This window comes from Mytilus californianus, unplaced genomic scaffold (genome assembly GCF_021869535.1).
Source record: "Mytilus californianus isolate M0D057914Y unplaced genomic scaffold, xbMytCali1.0.p SCAF_9, whole genome shotgun sequence".
In the NCBI taxonomy this organism is placed as follows: domain Eukaryota; kingdom Metazoa; phylum Mollusca; class Bivalvia; order Mytilida; family Mytilidae; genus Mytilus; species Mytilus californianus.
This window is the reverse complement of record NW_026262745.1, coordinates 80,275,204-80,297,880: the sequence shown is the minus strand read 5'-3', so window position 1 is coordinate 80,297,880 and position 22,677 is coordinate 80,275,204. Positions and strand designations below refer to the sequence as shown.

The 22,677-nt window shown below is 34.2% G+C and overlaps 1 protein-coding gene and 1 long non-coding RNA gene across 8 annotated transcripts in view; one reads left to right on the top strand and one right to left on the bottom strand.

Annotated features, from left to right (window-relative positions):
• LOC127716522 (uncharacterized) overlaps positions 1-22,677 on the top strand; it is a 153,963-nt gene that overhangs the window by 19,710 nt on the left and 111,576 nt on the right. The window lies entirely within an intron of this gene.
• LOC127716466 (histone lysine acetyltransferase CREBBP-like) overlaps positions 1-22,677 on the bottom strand; it is a 92,399-nt gene that overhangs the window by 32,036 nt on the left and 37,686 nt on the right. For 5 of the 7 annotated variants that reach the window (XM_052222680.1, XM_052222683.1, XM_052222684.1 and 2 more), the window contains exons 16-21: positions 20,561-20,731; positions 18,188-18,345; positions 10,850-10,960; positions 9,841-9,897; positions 8,903-8,980; positions 5,408-5,475 (exon numbers count right to left, since the gene is read on the bottom strand). In XM_052222680.1, coding sequence (XP_052078640.1) covers positions 5,408-5,475; positions 8,903-8,980; positions 9,841-9,897; positions 10,850-10,960; positions 18,188-18,345; positions 20,561-20,731 — 643 coding nt within the window. The remainder of the gene's footprint in view (positions 1-5,407; positions 5,476-8,902; positions 8,981-9,840; positions 9,898-10,849; positions 10,961-18,187; positions 18,346-20,560; positions 20,732-22,677) is intronic. The other 2 variants (XM_052222685.1, XM_052222686.1) reach the window with 1 other exon arrangement.

The following is a 22,677-nucleotide window of genomic DNA, read 5'->3' as shown; positions in this document are numbered from 1 at the left end:
TAACCATCCCTTTGTGGTATGGAAACTTGTAGTATAATTTCAGAGAGATCCATACACCGTTCCACAGTTATTGTCTTGAAACTAGAAAATGCTCATTTTTGGCCCCTTTTTGGCCCCTAATTCCTTAACTGTTGGTACCATAACCCCCAAAATCAATCCCAACCTTCCTTTTGTGGTATTTAACCTTATGGTCAAATTTCAAAAAGATCCATTCACTTAAACTAAAGTTAGAGTGCGAAAACCAATATGTATTCGGACGACGACGACGACGACGCCAACGTCATACCAATATACGACCACAAAATTTTTTTGCGGTCGTATAAAAATGCTTGTTTTTTGCCCCTTTTTTGGCCCCTAATTCCTACAATTTTGAGGCAATTACCCCCAAAATCAATCCCAGCATTCCTTTTGTGATATGGAACCTTGTGGTACAATGTCAGAGAGATCCATACACTAACACACAAGTTATGTCTGGAAGTTACAAAAATGCTTATTTTTGGCCCCTAATTCCTTTACTGTTGGTACCATAACCCCCAAAATCAATCCCAACCTTCCTTTTGTGGTATTGAACCTTGTGGTAAAATTTCATAGAGATCCATTCACTTAAACTAAAGTTAAAGTGCGAAAACCAATGTGTCTTCGGACGACGACGACGCCAACGTCATACCAATATACGACCACAAAATTTTTTTGCGGTTGTATAAAAATATATTATATAAACTTGATATTTAGAAGAAAATAAAAATTTTGCAATTTTTCCTTTTATAAAGGGGCATAACTCTAGATCGGTTAAAGTGACGCCACCAAAATTCAAACTTGATCTGTGTTTTGTGGTAATAAGCATTGTGTATAAGTTTCATAACATTTGGTTGAGGCAAACTCAAGTTAGAGAACGGAAACCAATTTCGGGACGTACGGACGGACGTACGTACGTACAGACGGACAAGGGTAAAACTTAATGCCCCCTCTGCTACGCGGGGGCATAAAAATAATAAAAAGAATTTAAACATTATTTCTGTATGAGCCAATATGAAATTTATTTTGAAGAGAGGGCATCAAATTATCAACCACAATCACTAGGTCACTGTTAGTACTTTATATTACAATCTTTAATAACAGACAAAAGATAAAATGCTTCGCTGGGCGCAGCTTGATACGACCGCAGAGGTCGAACCCTGAACAGTTGGGGCAAGTATGGACACAACATTCAAGCTTGATACAGCTCTGAATTTGGATTGTGATTAAATATTTGACACAGCATAGGTTTCTGACACAGAAAGAATGTGGTCTAAGAACTTCAATTTTTTTAATTTACCTATTATGGTCCAATGTCCAAAATCAAAATAAATGGTTAGATTCAGCATATCAAAGAACCCCATATATTCAATTTTTGTTGAAATCAAACAAAGTTTAATTTTGGACCCCAACTTGGACAAACTTGAAAACTGGTCCCATAATCAAAAATCTAAACACATGTTTAGATTCAGCATATCAAAGTACCCCAAGAATTCAATTTTTGTTAAAATCAAACTAAGTTTAATTTTGGACCCTTTGGACCTTAATGTAGACCAATTTAAAAAACGGGACCCAAAATTAAAAATCTAAAAACACGGTTAGATTTGGCATATCAAAGAACCCCAATAATTCAATTTTTGATGAAATCAAACAAAGTTTAATTTTGGACCCTTTTGACCTCAATATGAACCAATTTGATAGCAGGCCCACAAAATAAAAAATCTAAATACATGGTAAGATTCAGCATATCAAAGAACCCCATATATTCAATTTTTGTTGAAATCAAACAAAGTTTAATTTTGGACCCCAATTTGGACCAACTTGAAAACTGGGCCAAAAATCTAAAATCTAAATACATGTTTAGATTCAGCATATCAAAGAACCCCATATATTCAATTTTTGTTGAAATCAAACAAAGTTTAATTTTGGACCCCCACTTGGACAAACTTGAAAACTGGTCCCATAATCAAAAATCTAAACACATGTTTAGATTCAGCATATCAAAGAACCCCAAAAATTCAATTTTTGTTAAAATCAAACTAAGTTTAATTTTGGACCCTTTGGACCTTAATGTAGACCAATTTAATAAACGGGACCCAAAATTAAAAATTTAAATACACGGTTAGATTTGGCATATCAAAGAACCCCAATAATTAAATTTTTGATGAAATCAAACAAAGTTTAATTTTGGACCCTTTTGACCTCAATATGAACCAATTTGATAGCGGGCCCACAAATAAAAAATCTAAATACATGGTAAGATTCAGCATATCAAAGAACCCCATATATTCAATTTTTGTTGAAATCAAACAAAGTTTAATTTTGGACCCCAATTTGGACCAACTTGAAAACTGGGCCAAAAATCTAAAATTTAAATACATGTTTAGATTCAGCATATCAAAGAACCCCATATATTCAATTTTTGTTGAAATCAAACAAAGTTTAATTTTGGACCCCAACTTGGACCAACTTAAAAACTGGGCCCATAATCAAAAATCTAAACACATGTTTATTTTCAGCATATCAAAGAACCCCAAGAATTCAATTTTTGTTAAAATCAAACTACGTTTAATTTTGGACCCTTTGGACCTTAATGTAGACCAATTTAAAAACAGGACCCAAAATTAAAAATCTAAATACACGGTTAGATTTGGCATATCAAAGAACCCCAATAATTCAATTTTTGATGAAATCAAACAAAGTTTAATTTTGGACCCTTTTGACCTCAATATGAACCAATTTGATAGCGGGTCAACAAATAAAAAATCTAAATACATGGTAAGATTCAGCATATCAAAGAACCCCAAGAATTCAATTTTTGATGAAATCAAACAAAGTTTAATTTTGGACCCTTTTGACCTCAATGTGGACAAAGTTGATAACGGGGCCCAAAAATCAAAAATCTAAACACATGTTTATTTTCAGCATATCAAAGAACCCCAAGAATTCAATTTTTGTTAAAATCAAACTACGTTTAATTTTGGACCCTTTGGACCTTAATGTAGACCAATTTAAAAACAGGACCCAAAATTAAAAATCTAAATACACGGTTAGATTTGGCATATCAAAGAACCCCAATAATTCAATTTTTGATGAAATCAAACAAAGTTTAATTTTGGACCCTTTGGACCTTAATGTAGACCAATTTGAAAACGGAACCAAAAATTAAGAATCTAAATACACGGTTAGATTCGGCATATCAAAGAACCCCAATAATTCAATTTTTGATGAAATCAAACAAAGTTTAATTTTGGACCCTTTTGACCTCAATGTGGACAAAGTTGATAACGGGGCCCAAAAATCAAAAATCTAAATACATGGTTAGATTCAGCATATCAAAGAACCCCATATATTCAATTTTTGTTGAAATCAAACAAAGTTTAATTTTGGACCCCGATTTGGACCAACTTGAAAACTGGGCCCATAATCAAAAATCTAAATACATGTTTAGATTCAGCATATCAAAGAACCCTAAAAATTCAATTTTTGTTAAAATCAAACTAAGTTTAATTTTGGACCCTTTTGACCTTAATGTAGACCAATTTGAAAACGGAACCAAAAATTAAGAATCTAAATACACGGTTAGATTCTGCATATCAAAAAACCCCAATAATTCAATTTTTGATGAAATCAAACAAAGTTAAATTTTGGACCCTTTGGACCTCAATGTGGACCAATTTAAAAACGGGGCCCAAAATCCAAAAACTTAATACACGGTTAGATTCAGCATATTAAAGAACCCCAAGAATTCAAGAATAAAACCCCATTGAAATTGATCAAGAAATAAGCAATTTATACGAAGTATCTTCTTTTGCACAATACTGTGCAATTGAATATTTCTTGCTATTGTGCAATACTGTACAATTGACAATTTCTTGCTATTGCGCAATATTGTGCTATTGGATATTTCTTGCTATTGCGCAATACTGTGCAATTGAAGATTTCTTGCTATTGCGCAATACTGTGCAATTGAAGATTTCTTGCAATTGTGCAATACTGTGCAATTGAAAATTTCTTGCTATTGCACAATACTTATTATATAATAATTAACACATCCTGTTTGGTGTGTATCTCCTACCATATCATTATTATTTGCTTTTAAATATTAATCAGAAATAACCAACTTAAAATGGAAAATTTTAAAAGAAAAAAAAAAGGAAAAAAAGAAAAAAAAATAAAAAAAAAAATCCCCCCCCCCCAAATTTTTTGAACCCCCTTATGATTCATCACCCCCAAACTCAATCCCAGCCTTCCCTTTGTGGTATGGTACCTTGCAGTACAATTTCAGAGAGATCCATACACTTGAACACAAGTTATTGTCTGGAAACTAGAAAAATGCTTATTTTTGGCCCCTTTTTGGCCCCCAATTCCTAAACGTTTCGGGCAATTACCCCCAAACTCAATTCCAGCTTTCCCTTTGTGATATGGAACCTTGTAGTACAATTTCAGAAATATCCAAACACTTACACACCAGTTATTGTCATGAAACTAGAAAAATGCTTGTTTTTTGCCCCTTTTTTGGCCCCTAATTCCTAAAATTTTGAGGCAATTACCCCCAAAATCAATTACAGCCTTCCCTTTGTGATATGGAACCTTGTGGTACAATGTCAGAGAGATCCATACACTTACACACAAGTTATTGTCTGGAAGTTACAAAAATGCTTATTTTTGGCCCCTTTTTGGCCCCTAATTCCTTAACTGTTGGTACCATAACCCCCAAAATCAATCCCCACCTTCCTTTCGTGGTATTGAACCTTATGGTAAAATTTCATGGAGATCCATTCACTTAAACTAAAGTTAGAGTGCGAAAACCAATGTGTCTTCGGACGACGCCGGACGACGCCAGACGACGACGACGACGACGACGACGACGACGACAACGACGACGACGACGACGACGACGACGCCAACGTCATACCAATATACGACCAAAAAATTTTCAATTTTTGCGGTCGTATAATAATAGGTCTTACTTCAAGTTACTTGTATATAAACACAAGGAAATAGGTATCTGACAGATTCAGAAAGTGCTCACACATTGTAACTCATCACTTTCATGAAATGAATGTCAGGTGTAACCAGTCAAACACATGGACAACTCTAAACATCAAATAACAGTTGACCTAGAAAAGGTCTTCTTATTCCCCTATTCAATACTGATTAATGCAACACATAACAAAGCGATTCCTAAACAAAATTTTGACAGACATTGGACAAAAACAGATTGAACCTTTGAATCTGCAGATAAAAAGTTATGATTTTTATACCATTGACTCAATGATAACTATTAATTTTCATGAGGATTGTTAAGATAAAAAGAACTCAAAATATGCATGTGTCATAATATAACCTCAATAAGTTCAATTGTAATCTATGTGTATATTTTACTTACTTCTGGCAGAATACCGGTTTTCTTTTCTTTTTGATCCTCTGGCTTTATAACAATTATCACAGGTAAATCTGCAAAAAAATCAAACAACATAAGAGCAAGCTCACATATGAATGTTACTTTCAATTGAGATATTATGCAGATGAAGTATTTTCTAGGAGACATTTCATATTTATAAAGTAATTTAGGAATATTTATACAATATAATGTATTCCGGAATATAAATACTGTTGTTCTCAATTGATACTAATAGAATAGATGAGCAATAAATAAACCTGGAAACCCTTTTCCCCCCTTTTTTGCACCTTATTCCTTAACGGTTTGAGCCATAACTCCCAAAGACAATTCTTACCATCCCTTTGTGGTATTCCAATATCCAAAATCTAAATACATGGTTAGATTCAGCATATCAAAGAACCCCAAGAATTCAATTTTTGATGAAATCAAATAAAGTTCAATTTGGACCCTTTAAACCTCAATGTGAACCAATTTGATAACCGGGCCCAAATATCAAAAATCTAAATATATGATTAGATTCAGCATATCGAAGAACCCCTTATATTCAATTTTTGTTGAAATCAAACAAAGTTTAATTTTGGACCCCGATTTGGACCAACTTGAATACTGGGCCCATAATGAAAAAACTAAGTACATGTTTAGATTCAGCATATCAAAGAACCCCAAGAATTCAATTTTTGTTAAAATCAAACTAAGTTTAATTTTGGACCCTTTGGACCTTAATGTAGACAAATTTGAAAACAGGACAAAAAATTAAGAATCTAAATACACAGTTAGATTAGGCAATTACCCCCAAAATCAATCCCAGCCTTCCCTTTGTGGTATGGTACCTTGCAGTACAATTTCAGAGAGATCCATACACTTGAACACAAGTTATTGTCTGGAAACTAGAAAAATGCTTATTTTTGGACCCTTTTTCGCCCCTTATTCCTAAACGTTTTGGGCAATTACACCCAAACTCAATTCCAGCTTTCCCTTTGTGATATGGAACCTTGTAGTACAATTTCAGAAAGATCCATACACTTACACACAAGTTATTGTCATGAAACTGGAAAAATGCTTGTTTTTTGCCCCTTTTTTGGCCCCTAATTCCTAATATTTTGAGGCAATTACCCCCAAAATCAATCCCAGCATTCCCTGTGTGATATGGATACTTGTGGTACAATTTCACAGAGATCCATACACTTGAACACAAGTTATTGTCTGGAAACTAGAAAAATGATTATTTTTGGACCCTTTTTGGCCCCTTATTCCTAAACGTTTTGGGCTATTACCCCCAAACTCAATTCCAGCTTTCCCTTTGTGATATGGAACCTTGTAGTACAATTTCAGAAAGATCCATACACTTACACACAAGTTATTGTCATGAAACTGGAAAAATGCTTGTTTTTTGCCCCTTTTTTTGGCCCCTAATTCCTAATATTTTTAGGCAATTACCCCCAAAATCAATCCCAGCATTCCCTGTGTGATATGGAATCTTGTGATACAATGTCAGAGAGATTCATACACTAACACACAAGTTATGTCTGGAAGTTACAAAAATGCTTATTTTTGGCCCCTTATTCCTTAACTGTTGGTACCATAACCCCCAAAATCAATCCCAACCTTCCTTTTGTGGTATTGAACCTTATGGTAAAATTTCATAGAGATTCATTCACTTATACTAAAGTTAGAGTGCGAAAACCAATGTGTCTTCGGACGACGCCGACAACGACGACGACAACGTCATACCAATATACGACCGCAATTTGCGGTCGTATAAAAACTGCAAAATTTTTGTAAAATTACTAATTCAGGGGCAGCAACCCAACAAGGGTTTGTCGGATTCGTCTGAAAATTTCTGGGCGGATAAATCTAAATCTGATGAACATTTTTGCCACCTGTCAGATTTGCTCTGAATGCTTTAGTTTCAGAGATATAAACCAATAAACTGCTTCGCTGAGCGCAGCTGGATACGCCCGCAGAGGTCCAACCCTGAACAGTTTGGGCAAAAATGGACACAATATTCAAGCTTGATACAGGTCTGAATTTGGATTGTAATTAAATATTTGATATATTATAGGTTTCTGAATAAATGTAGTCAGAGAACTTGAAATTGGTTATATGAAAGATTTCTTGCTGTTGTGCAATACACTGTGCTGTTGCGCATTAGATTCATTACTAGTAAATCTGTTGTCAGACTATAAACAAATAAAATCTTATAACTCGGAAATGTAAAATCGAAAATTTATAAAAATCAAAAGGGAGCTTACAAAAATAGATATAAACAATTTACCAAAGTGTCATAAAAATGCTGAAAGCATTTTTGAATTATTGTCTGAAAACTGGAAAATCCCCCTTTTCGTAATGAATAAAACCCCATTAATCAGAAACGTATAGTCTGAAATTTATAAAAATCAAAAGGGAGCTCATGTCGATAGAAACAAACAATTCACCAAAGTTTCTTGCAAATTGGTAAAATTGTTTTTGAGTTATTGTCTGAAAACTGGAAAATCCCCCCTTTTTTAATGAATAAAACCCCAAAACTCTGAAACAGTAAATACGAAATTTATAAAAAACTAAAGGGAGCTCAGGTCAATAGATATGAACAATTCACAAAAAGTTTCATGCAAATTGGTGAAATATTTTTTGAGTTATTGTCCGAAAACTGGAAAATCCCCCCTTTTTTAATGAATAAAACCCCAAAACTCAGAAATGATAAATCTGAAATTTATAAAAAACGAAAGGGAGCTCACGTCAATAGATATAAACAATTCACCAAAGTTTCATGCAAATTGGTTACAGCGTTTTTGAATTAATGTCCGACATGTTGTACACCATAATACGTCCCGTAAACGGGCGTATAAAAACTGCATTTTACCCCTATGTTCTATTTTTAACCGAGTCGGCCATGATGGTTACAAGGCGGGGTCATCGGACAAATTTTTTAAACTAGATACCCTAATAATGATTATGTCCAAGTATGGTTAAATTTGTCTCAGTAGTTTCAGAGAAGAAGACGACGACGGACGACGGGCGCCAAGTGATGAGAAAAGCTCACTTGGCCCTTTGGGCCAGGTGAGCTAAAAAGTAGCAATTTTCCAAGTCAAAAAAGGGGCATAACTTTAGAACGGTAAGTGACTCTCTGCCCAAATTCGAAACTGTCTGCAAGTTTTGGTTCTTAGCATTGTGTATTAGTTTCATAAAATTTGGATGAGGAAAACTTACTTTAGAGTGGGGAAAATGGGTGGGACGGTCAAGAGCAACACTTAATGCCGCCATTGCCTACGGTGGGGCATAAAAACAAGTTGTACAAACACATACAGCCCAGATATGCATATACATTCGTTTTTGCACTATTTAGTCAATAATTTGAAGAAAGGTTGTGTTATAACATTCATGCTTCAATCATTTAATTTGTGTAGTTTTTCATAAAGTCAGTCACTTCTTGTTACTTTCATTCTACAGTCTATTAAACAACATTATGATGCAATACATTACCCATTAGGCCATATCTGTTCAAAATGAAGCACACAAATTTGATGCAGCTTTCTTCCACATTCTTCACACTCAACAAATCTGTAATAACAAAGAAAATAAAAATGAAACACACAGTTGAATTATAATTCTAAATTTAGCACAAAGTTAGTGAGATTTCTTCCAATCATGTACATAAGTTAACTTATTATACAGTAACATTCCTACAGATGTTGACCTTGGTACATCATTATTTAATGTAGAAAAGACAGAGGCTTTAGAAAGAACTACACAATCTGAATTACTCACCATAATTTTGATCAACAATGACCACTCTCTTACCCTATTTCACCTATTTAATTCCCTAGACTTGACCTTTTTAGAATTTTTCTAGCTATATATTCAAGAGATATTGCTCACTAATGATACACTATTAAGTGCTTTGTAAACAGGAAGTAGATGACCTTTGGATGTGAAAATGGATAACATGGTATTGCATGCCCAATGCAAAGCTTTATACCAAATTTCAGGAAGCTCTGAGAAAAAAGGGGTATGATGAGGTGAAGGTCAGTTCACACCTTTCAGTCAGGTATAATCAACTGACAATAATCATAATTAACATGTACATTAAAGCAACTGAAAGTACTTCATTTTTTAAAATTATAGTTTTAGCCATTTTTACTTCTGAAAGTGTATCTGTAACTACTACAATGCTACTAAAATCCCTCTTTAGAATGTACCACATTTAACTGATGCTTTATAGTGTTGTGTTAATTTTCAATGAAATTCATGCATTTATATTAAATTATTAAATTTCAACTATGTGACTTAAAACCATTTGTACAAATGTAACGTGTAAGTGTTTACCATTCAATCTGAGTACTTAAATGGTTGTGAAGATACTGCATCATTTACATTCTGGATATAAAATAATGGTATTGATAATTAATTCTGAGACTTACGGTTCATAGTCCAACTGGTCATTTTTCATTCTTTCAAACTGATTTTTCTTAATTCTCCTGAAATCATAAAATTGGAAATTTAATAGAGTTCTATCATTTACACATATATATCATATATACAGAAAAAAATCGTGATATCTAAATAATGTTCACAAAAAATTCTTTAATATCATTTAACTTGTTTTTTCTTTGCCCTGCACATGTAGGGAAAATTCCCAATAAATCTTAAACAAACAACAATCAATGTATGAATTCTTACCATAGCAAATCATTTTTTTTGTGATTTTGTATCATTTATCGTCCTGAAGTCATAGACCAAGATACTTGCAGATTTTTTCAAATAACATTTAAGTGATATCTCCATTAATCTAGTTTTTGTTGTAGATTAATATACCTCATCTAACCTTTACTCCATAATTCATATATTTTTTTTACTGTCGTCAAAAATTTTTCAACAGAAAAATAATTTGACATAAAGAGATAAGTCCTTAAAACAAACATGGTACCCAGGAAAGGTACGTTATGAATGGGATAACCACATATAGAAGTCGTTTTAGAAGTTCACTTCAATTTTCCCCCCTCTTCCCCCTTCCCCATTATTGCCAATGTATTTCACAAAAGCTATCAGAGATCTCCAACACTCAATTTTCCAAATCACAAAAAATTACCACAAACAAGGTAACATTGATGTTAACGAACGAACCCCTCCTGAAAGAAAGGAGACATTTGCCCCCAAGACCTAAGTGGCTTAAATATCATTGTCAAAACTAAAATTTTCCCCCAAATTATTTGATGAATCCCCTTTTCATATGTGTTTGCCTCCAGTAGAAATCTTTGAAACCAATCATATGAATTCAAATATCTGCTTTAACAAAGTGTGATGGACCAAGGGAGTGTTTTGTTATATCAATATCCCTTTCACTGTGCAGGTGGTGGGGATGGGTGATAAAATTAAATCTACTTTTAATGTTTTGATATATGTATTACAATTTTATACATTTCTACTTACGTAGCAGGTTGTGTGGGGTCATCTGCCAATTCCACTTCATCACCCTGGATTTCATTGAAGCACTTTTCACAGTATATGTATCTGTCAGAATAAAGCCCATTTGTCCGTTTTCTGTTTTATTTTTGAAGGTGATGATGAGGATGATGAAAATGCAATATACAACAGCATCACAGCACAAGCAGAAAATAATTGGGGAAAAAGAAAAAAATACACAAATGATAACTACAGCTATACAGCACTACTACAACAATTTAAAACTACTTTCGATAGGAAAAAGAATTTAGTACTATCAAAAGATATTTCACAAGTCAACCAAATGAACAGTTTTATTTCTAATTATTTAGACCATCAGGAAGATGTTATGTAAGCTAACATGTAGAAAATAAAACTTGACATGTATTCTATGCAAACAGAAATGATTTAATGTAAATGTTTCAATGTAATACTATATTTTCCCTCAGTTTGATTTTCCATACTTTGATCCAGAATTGAAAGTCATTTACAAACACACCCTTTTATAAAAAAATTTAAGGCAGAAGTTAAAAGGTAACTTTTTGGCCACCTTGAATTCCTACAGTATAATAAACCTATCAAATAACTTCCTTCATATTAAAAACAATAGTCTGTCATTTATCAGTAATAATATACTGTAAACCAACTTATTTAAGAGCTATTTTTTTCCTGTAACATTCACAAAAAATAAAAATGTGAATATATCAAACTTGGATATTATGTTATAATAATACAACAAAGTTATAAAATTGTGAACAAAATTCACTGGTAAGTTGGCTAGAAAGGAGAAAACCAAAACTAGAGGCTCTCAAGAGCCTGTGTCGCTCACCTGACTCTACTTTGGTTTTAGAAATCATGTAAAGATAGATAAAAATCATAACAGATACCCAAATAATGATTGAGGCCAAATTTTGATTAATATTGGTCCCGTTATTTAATAAAATATCCTGGTGGCCATCTTGAACAGTAAATCAGCAACAAAGTAGCAACACTTGGTCAGCACTGCATAAGGAACATTCATGCCATGTTTGGTTTCATTCCATTCAGTGGTACTCTAAAAGAAGACATTTGTATGTATTTCCCATAGGGTCCTATGTTAAACTAAGTCCCCCGCTGTCGGCCATCTTGGATGATGGATCAGCTGCAAAGTAACAACACTTGGTCAACATCTCATAAGGAACATTCATGCCATGTTTGGTTCCATTCCATTTATTGGTTCTCTAAAGGAGGCATTTTTATGTATTTCCCAAAGGGTCCTATGTAAAACTAAGTCCCCCCGCTGGCGGCCATCTTGGATGATGGATCGACTACAAAGTAACAACACTTGGTCAGCATCTCATAAGGAAGATTCATGCTATGTTTGGTTTCATTCCATTCAGTGGTTCTCTAAAAGAAGACATTTGTATGTATTTCCCATAGGTCCTTTGTTAAACTAAGTCCCCTGCTGTCAGCCATCTTGGATGATGGACCGACTGCAAAGTTACAACACTTGGTCAGCACCTCATAATGAACATTCATGCCATGTTTGGTTTCATTCCATTCAGTGGTTCTCTAAAAGAAGACATTTGTATGTATCCCATAGGGTCCTATGTTAAACTAAGTCCCCCGCTGGCTGCCATCTTGGATGATGGATCGGCTACAAAGTAACAACACTTGGTTAGAACCTCATAAGGAACATTCATGCCATGTTTGGTTTCATTCCATTCAGTGGTTCTCTAAAAGAAGACATTTGTATGTATTTCCCATAGGGTCCTATGTTAAACTAAGTCCCCCGCTGGCGGCCATCTTGGATGATGGACCAACTGCCAAGTAACAACACTTGGTCAGCACCTCATAAGGAACATTCATGCCATGTTTGGTTTCATTCCATTCAGTGGTTCTCTAGAAGAAGTTCAAAATGTAATAAAATGCTCTGCAGGGCGCAGCTTGATACGACCGCAGAGGTCGAACTCTGAACAGTTGGGGCAAGTATGGACACAACATTCAAGCTTGATACAGCTTTGCATTTGGATTGTGATTAAATATTTGACACAGCATAGGTTTCTGACACAGAATGAATGTGGTCTAAGAACTTAAAAATTTTAAATTGGACATTCACCTATTATGGTCCAATATCCAAAATCTAAATACATGCTTAGATTCAGCATATCAAAGAACCCCAATAATTCAATTTTTGATGAAATCAAACAAAGTTTAATTTTTAACCCTTTTGACCTCAATGTGGACAAAGTTGATAACGGGGCCCAAAAATCAAAAATCTAAATACATGGTTAGATTCAGCATATCAAAGAACCCCATATATTCAATTTTTGTTGAAATCAAACAAAGTTTAATTTTGGACCCCTATTTGGACCAACTTGAAAACTGGGCCCATAATCAAAAATCTAAATACATGTTTAGATTCAGCATATCAAAGAACCCTAAGAATTCAATTTTTGTTAAAATCAAACTAAGTTTAATTTTGGACCCTTTGGACCTTAATGTAGACCAATTTGAAAACGGAACCAAAAATTAAGAATCTAAATACACGGTTAGATTCAGCATATCAAAGAACCCCAATAATTCAATTTTTGATGAAATCAAACAAAGTTTAATTTTGGACCCTTTGGACCTCAATGTGGACCAATTTAAAAAGGGGCCCAAAATCCAAAAACTAAATACACGGTTAGATTCAGCATATTAAAGAACCCCAAGAATTCAAGAATAAAACCCCATTGAAATTGGTCAAGAAATAAGCAATTTATACGAAGTATCTTCTTTTGCACAATACTGTGCAATTAAATATTTCTTGCTATTGCGCAATACTGTACAATTGACAATTTCTTGCTATTGCGCAATATTGTGCTATTGGATATTTCTTGCTATTGTGCAATACTGTGCAATTGAAGATTTCTTGCTATTGTGCAATACTGTGCAATTGAAGATTTCTTGCTATTGTGCAATACTGTCAGTCAGGGGTACTACTTGTACAAGTAATTTTTATTTACTTGAGGAAGTAATTATAATATACTTATATAAGTAAATTTGTAGGATACTTATACAAGTGTATTTTATTTACTTGTATAAGTAAATTATTTTTTGGCCTAGTTATGTCCCTTAGACATTCAGATTTTTTTACTTATACAAGTAAAAAAGTCATCCTATCTTCTTTTCTTGAATTCTTAGAACTTCTTTGCTCTAACAGAATTTTAAATTGTCTGTCCTTTGCAGATGTCTTTACTATTCATTTAAGTGTAATTTCATGGACAAGGAAAATCTCATTTGTCTGTTATCTTTAGAACACTGCTAATTTACAAGTCCCCAAGGAGAAATTTTTGAAGGCCTTGCGCAAATACTTAAGTTCTTTGCTCAATCAGTTTCTTTGTTGAATTAATGAGATGAAACATTGAACTCTTATCAAAAATTATGAGCTAACCTGAGAAAAATTGTTAAAGGCATGATTTTACATCTCAAAACTTGAGAATTTTTGTGGGATTGTAAAAAAAATTTACTTATACAAGTAAATTTTTTCGAAAATTAAGGGGAGATTATTCAAACAATATAATTAACTTGTATAAGTATATTTTATTTACTTCTTCAAGTAAATAAAGATTACTTGTACAAGTAGTACCCCTTACTGACTGTGCAATTGAAAATTTCTTGCTATTGCACAATACTTATTATATAATAATTTACACATCCTGTTTGGTGTGTATCTCCTACCATATCATTATTATTTGCTTTTAAATATAAATCAGAAATAACCAACTTAAAATGGAAAATTTTAAAAGAAAAAAAAAAGAAAAAAAAGGAAAAAAAAGGAAAAAAAAAAATCCCCCCCCCAAATTTTTTGAACCCCCTTATGATTCATCACCCCCAAACTCAATCCCAGCCTTCCCTTTGTGGTATGGTACCTTGCAGTACAATTTCAGAGAGATCCATACACTTGAACACAAGTTATTGTCTGGAAACTAGAAAATGCTTGTTTTTTGCCCCTTTTTGGCCCCTAATTCCTAAAATATTGAGGCAATTACCCCCATCATCAATCCAAGCCTTCCCTTTGTGGTATGGTACCTTGCAGTACAATTTCAGAGAGATCCATACACTTGAACACAAGTTATTGTCTGGAAACTAGAAAAATGCTTATTTTTGGCCCCTTTTTGGCCCCCAATTACTAAAATTTTGAGGCAATTACCCCCAAACTCAATTCCAGCTTTCCCTTAGTGATATGGAACCTTGTAGTACAATTTCAGAAAGATCCATACATTTACACACAAGTTATTGTCATGAAACTAGAAAAATGCTTGTTTTTTGCCCCTTTTTTGGCCCCTAATTCCTAAAATTTTGAGGCAATTACCCCCAAAATCAATCCCAGCATTCCTTTTGTGATATGGAACCTTGTGGTACAATGTCAGAGAGATCCATACACTAACACACAAGTTATGTCTGGAAATTACAAAAATGCTTATTTTTGGCCCCTTTTTCCTTTCTGTTGGTCCCATAACCCCCAAAATCAATCCCAACCTTCCTTTTCTGGTATTGAACCTTGTGGTAAAATTTCATAGAGATTCATTCACTTATACTAAAGATAGAGTGCGAAAACCAATGTGTCTTCGGACGACGCCAACGTCATACCAATATACGACCACAAAATTTTTTTTTGCAGTCGTATAAAAAGTTAACGCTGACGACGGACGCCAAGTGATGAGAAAAGCTCACTTGGCCCTTTGGGCCAGGTGAGCTAAAAAAGGACAGTGAGAACTGATCTGATGGTTGATAGTAATTGGAAGAACATGTGCTAAAAAAAACCAAAAGGTAACATGTAGAAACAATGTTTCAGTTTGAGGGAAAGGACAGAAAAAAAGTCTTTCTTGTCTGTATCCTCTCCATGTTCTTTTTAAAGCAATATAAGAAAGAACCTTCAGCTGCTCAGGTTTCAAAGACTTTGAAAAACATACAAATTAATAAAATGCTCCGCTGGGGCGCAGCTTGATACGACCGCAGAGGTGGAACCCTGAACAGTTCGGGCAAGTATGGACACAACATTCAAGCTTGATACAGCACTGAATTTGGATTGTAATTAAATGTTAGACACAGCATAGATTTCTCACACAGAATGAAAGTGGTCTCAGAACTTAAAATTTTTTAATTTACCTATTAAAACCATATCATTATTATTTGCTTTATATATAAATCAGAAATAACCAATTTAAAATGGAAAATTTTAAAGAAAAAAAAGGAAACCCCCCCCCCCCCCCCCCCCCAATTTTTTGAACCCCCTTATGATTCATCACCCCCAAACTCAATCCCAGCTTTCCCTTTGTGGTATGGTACCTTGCAGTACAATTTCAGAGAGATCCATACACTTGATCACAAGTTATTGTCCGGAAACTAGAAAAATGCTTGTTTTTTTGCCCCTTTTTGGCCCCAAATTCCTAAACGTTTAGGGCAATTACCCCCAAACTCAAATCCAGCTTTCCCTTTGTGATATGGAACCTTGCAGTACATTTTCATAAAGATCCATACACTTACACACAAGTTATAGTCCTGAAACTAGAAAAATGGTTGTTTTTTTGCCCTTTTATGGCCCCTAATTACTAAAATTTTGAGGGAATTACCCCCAAAATCAATCCCAGCCTTCCCTTTGTGGTATGTTACCTTGCAGTACAATTTCAGAGAGATCCATGCATTTGAACACAAGTTATTGTCTGGAAACTAGAAAAATGCTTATTTTTGGCCCCTTATTCCTAAAACTTTTTGGGCAATTACCCCCAAACTCAATTCCACCATTCCCTTTGTGATATGGAACCTTGTAGTACAATTTCATAAAGATCCATACACTTACACACAAGTTATTGTCATGAAACTAGAAAAATGCTTGTTTTTTGCCCCTTTTTGGCCCCTAATTCCTAAAATTTGGAGGCAATTACCCCCAAAATCAATCCCAGCAGTCATTTTGTGATATAGAACCTTGTGATACAATGTCAGAGAGATCCATACACTTACACACAAGTTATTGTCATGAAACTAGAAAAATGCTTGTTTTTTTTACCCTTTTTGGCCCCTAATTCCTAAAATTTGGAGGCAATTACCCCCCAAATCACTCCCAGCATTTCCTTTGTGATATGGAATCTAGTGGTACAATGTCAGAGAGATCCATACACTTACACACAAGTTATGTCTGGATGTTACAAAAATGCTTATTTTTGGCTCCTAATTCCTTAACTGTGGTTACCATAACCCCCAAAATCAATTCCCACCTTCCTTTTGTGGTATTGAACCTTATGGTAAAATTTCCATTCACTTAAACTAAAGTTAGAGTGCGAAAACTAATGTGTCTTTGGACGACGGCGACGATGGCGCCAACGTCATACCAATATACGACCACAAAATTTTTTTTGCGGTCGTATAAAAACTAGATGTCCTGATAGCAATTTACATCAGGAGTGTGTACTTTTTTTTTAAAATTCTTTGATAGCTGCATAAGTTATATCAGGGCTGATCCAAATTGATCGTGCTTGTGGGTATGGGAGGCAATCAAATTAATTAAATGTAGGGAGTCACATTATCCTTAGAATTTTATTAGAATGACAAGTGAAATTCTATATTATGTGTAGTTGGGGTCTAAAAAGTGCCTCCCATGCGTTAAATTCTGAAACAGTCCTTAATATATTTATCATTTGCCCTTTTTTCCCGTTTCAATGTGATTTTATTACTGAACAGCATCAGGCACAAAAATAATGTGCAAGCAAGCAATGATGGTGATGAAAATTGATAATAATATTGAAATGAAGCACACATTAATACTGATCCATGGTTATATCAAAATTTACCATGAAATATTGAAAATAAATAATGGCTCTTCTATTGAATGAATGTGGTAGGGTAGGTAGGGAAGTTTTGGACATGATTTGTGCACCAATAATGATTGAAGGACTGCTCAAAGTATTGTTGATTTGGATTATGGAAGTCCCTCCCCCATCCTAACATTCATTTAAATGGAATAGCCATAAACATAAATACACTGTACAATTATGTGAACATAAACTATACAAAGCACAAATTAATGATTTCAATTTATAGAACTGTTACAACTCATTGGCAATAGCTTCCACAATACTTGTTTCAATTTTGTAGGATTTTTACAATCAAGAGAAGATATTCTCCAGGACAATTCCTCGTATACTTAAGACTGATACGGTATTAAAGATGTATTTACAGGAAGATATCTGCATTTCTTCCTATACAGCAATCAGTAGAATAACATTTTAAGTGGTTATTTTTTTTCATTTGGGTTTGTTGTTTTATGTATGTATTGATAATGCTTCAGTGATCTGACACACTTACCTATTTTGAAAACTATAGTAAACAGCATCTCTTGATATGGTACAAAGTTGTTTGCCATAACAGCATAGTACTTGTGGACTAAAAACATGCTTCCTTCCACAACAGTAACCTAATGATTGCATTACAGCATCAATTTCACCCTCAAACACTTCAGCAAGCTAAAATAAAAGGAAAGAAAGGTTTGCATACTATTACTATAACCTTTAATATGAAATAATAATATTTTTTCTACAAAGTTACAAGTTAATAAAAGCTGTTGTTGTTCTGTACATGAACCAGAAAATTGTTAGTCAGCGGTAATTTCACCTATATTCCTTCAACTTATGACAATTCTCATTTTTCTGTATCCAAAATTTAATTGCAGTCCGATGTAAACTTTCCTTTTATTTAATTTTACCTTTAAAATTTTTGAATAAATACTGCTATGTGCATAATTTAAAGTAAATCAAAGATTTGAAATTCTCATTACGATTTTTGTTAAAATCAGCTTCATATCTACCATGAAGCAGGACTGTCCAGGAGTCAAAGGGTCACTATTTGTTTAAACAAGCCCAACACCATGATGGACCTGCATCACTTCATGCAATTGATCGAGGTTACATGTACTGAATCATAACTGATACAGATGAAATCAATGCTCATTGGACTTAATAAAGTGCTTTCATACATGTAATATTAAGGGATGAAATGTTTGAATATTAATTTTCCTTGTACAATAAGTGTTGTAAATTTTCAAATTATCGTCAAACAGGAGGTGTCTGCATAGCAGATGTAATAAAATGCTCCGCTGGGCGCAGCTTGATACGATGGCAGAGGTCTAACCTTGAACAGTTGGGGCAAGTATGGACACAACATTCAAGCTTGATACAGCACTGAATTTGGATTGTGATTAAATATTTGACACAGCATAGGTTTCTGACACAGAATGAATGTGGTCTAAGAACTTAAAAAATTTTAATTTACCTATTCAAACCATATCATTATTATTTGCTTTTATATATAAATCAGAAATAACCAATTTAAAATGGAAAATTTTAAAGAAAAAAAAAAAAGGAAACCCCTACTCCTCCCCCCAATTTTTTTTTAACCCCCTTATGATTCATCAGCCCCAAACTCAATCCCAGCCTTCCCTTTGTGGTATGGTACCTTGCAGTACAATTTCAGAAGGATCCATACACTTGAACACAAGTTATTGTCTGGAAACTAGAAAAATGTGTTTTTTGGCCCCAAATTCCTAAACGTTTAGGGCAATTACCCCCAAACTCAAACCCAGCTTTCCCTTTGTGATATGGAACCTTGTAGTACAATTTCAGAAAGATCCATACACTTACACACAAGTTATTGTCCTGTCCCTTTTTGGCCCCTAATTCCTAAAATATTGAGGCATTTACCCCCATCATCAATCCCAGCCTTCCCTTTGTGGTATGGTACCTTGCAGTACAATTTCAGAGAGATCCATACACTTGAACACAAGTTATTGTCTGAAAACTAGAAAAATGCTTATTTTTGGCCCCTAATTCCTAAAATTTTGAGGCAATTACCCCCAAAATCAATCCCAGCATTCCTTTTGTGATATGGAACCTTGTGGTACAATGTCAGAGAGATCCATACACTAACACACAAGTTATGTCTGGAAGTTACAAAAATGCTTATTTTTGGCCCCTTATTCTTTACTGTTGGTACCATAACCCCCAAAATCAATCCCAACCTTCCTTTTGTGGTATTGAACCTTGTGGTAAAATTTCATAGAGATCCATTCACTTAAACTAAAGTTAGAGTGCGAAAACCAATGTGTCTTCGGACGACGCCGGACAACGACGACGCCAACGTCATACCAATATACGACCACAAAAATTTTTTTGCGGTCGTATAAAAATGCTTATTTTTGGCCCCTCATTCCTTAACTGTTGGTATCATAACCCCCAAAATCAATCCCAAGCTTCCTTTTGTTGTATTGAACCTTATGGTAAAATTTCATAGAGATCCATTCACTTTAACTAAAGTTAGAGTGCGAAAACCAATGTGTCTTCGGACAACGACGACGATGCCAACGTCTTACCAATATACGACCGCAAAAATTTTTTTGCAGTTGCATAAAAATTCCTTAAAGCTACAATTTAACATTATGAAGCCTCCTACCCAATATAAAATTATTTGCTTCCTTAGAACTGAAGAAATATTGACGAAATTTTCTGTGTACAATGAGTTTTGTAAAATTTGAAACTATCATCAAACAGAAAGTAGCAACACAGCTTACACACTACAAATCAACATCATCAAACTGCAGACCAAATATAAAATCATCACCTTTCAGAGAAGCTACTGTCCTTCTAACAGACATAGATATCTCTTTTTTGTGAGTTTTATTATTACCTTTGAAGCAAATTTGTAAACTCTTGAAGTTTTCCTATTGTACAGCCATGCATTGTCCATCATCATCCAAACATCATCACAGAACTGCCATGGATCAGCATATTGCCCTGTATCTAACTTTCTTCGTATCAACGACAGGTCCATTGGAGTCTTTACTATGTCAAAGTAATCCTGTTTAAGATAACAGTACTAATGAAAAGAACACAAACAGCAAACTTCATATACCAATTATTTAAAAGGTCAAAATGCTTTTCCCTTATAATGAATCAGTCTAAAATATTTTTGACTTGCAAAATATAAGTTTTGAGAAATTCACCTTGGCTTATTCAGAACTCTGAACAGTAATGTGTAGAAGTTAAGGGTAACTCTATATCAAACAAATATATAAACCTTAAAAAATAAATGGGGAATGTGTCCATGGGACACACATGATGCCCCCGCTTGCATATCATATAAAGTTATAAAGGCATAAACTGAAGAACCGTAAAAGTGACACTACCCAAATTTGTACTTGATCTGAGTTTTATGGTAATAAGTATTGTGTATAAGTTTCATAACAATTGGTTGAGGCAAACTTAAGTTAGATAACGGAAACGAACAAGGGTAAAACTTAATGCATAAAAACCTACAAACCAAATTTGTTAATAAGAAAACCTTAAAGGAAATAAATGGAGAATGTGTCTATGGGATACAGATGATGCCCCTGCTTGCATATAACGATATACAGGGACATAACTCAAGAACAAAAAAAGTGACGCCACCAAAATTCGAATTTGATCTGAGTTTTATGGTAATAAGCGTATTGTGTATAAGTTTCATAACATTTGGTTGAGGCAAACTAAAGTTAAAGAACGGAAACGAAAAATGCAGCAATTTCTCCATTTGTAAAGGGGCATAACACTAGAACGGTAAAAAAGACGCCACCCAAATTCAAACTTAATCTGTGTTTTGTGGTAATAAGGACTGTGTATAAGTTTCACGAGGCAAACTTTTTTGGGATGTACATACGGACAAGGGTAACACTAAATGCCCCCTCATAACTCAGAAGCGTAACATCTAAAATTTATAAAAAATCGAAAGGGAGCTTACATTAATAGATATAAACAATTCACCAAAGTTTCATGAAAACTGCTCAAAGCATTTTTGAGTAATTGTCAGAAAACTGGAAAATCCCCCTTTTTGTAATGAATAAAACCTCATAACTTGGAAACATAAAATCTAAAATTCATAAAAATTGAAAGGGAGCTCACATCAATAGATATAAACAATTCACCAAAGTTTCTGGCAAATTGGTGAAAGTGTTTTTGAGTTATTGTCGGAAAACTGGAAAATCCCTCCTTTTTTAATGAATAAAACCCCATAACTCGGAAACGTCAAATCTAAAATTTATAAAAATCAAAAGGGAGCTCACGTCAATAGATACATACAATTCACCAAAGTTTCATGCAAATATTTTAAAGCGTTTTTGAGTTACTGTCCGACATGACGACGGACGGACAGACGGACCGACAGATGGACAACAGTATACCATAATACGTACCGTAAACGGGCGTATAAAAAGGTCTCTCTTTATTATGAGTTTGCAAATAGGAAATATGTAAAGTATCTTTCAATTCCAGGGTAAACTGCACCCATGTTAGAATTTAACACTTTTAAGGCATTTAGGACAATATCTTTTAAGAAAGTGTGTGATGACACTTATTAACCAGTTAACATCAGAGATTGAACACTTCACAGATCTCATGTCTCTGTCAAGAAGAAAGAGGGCAATCACAACTTCCATCAAAATTCAATATATGGCCCGACACAAATCACCTGGGTATACTAACTTGGGGTTTCCCTTAGTCACCATTTTCACATTTGGTAAATAAATGGGGAATGTGTCCATGGGACATAGATGACGTTATAGAGGGACATAACTCAAGAACGGTAAAAATGACATTACCAAAATTTGTACTTGATCTCAGTTTTGTGGTAATAAGCATTGTGTATAAGTTTCATAACATTTGGTTGAGGCAAACTTAAGTTAGAGAACAGAAACCAATTTTGGGATGTATGGACGTACAGACGGACAGGGTTAAAACTTAATGCCCCCTCAGCTACGGTGGGGGCATAAA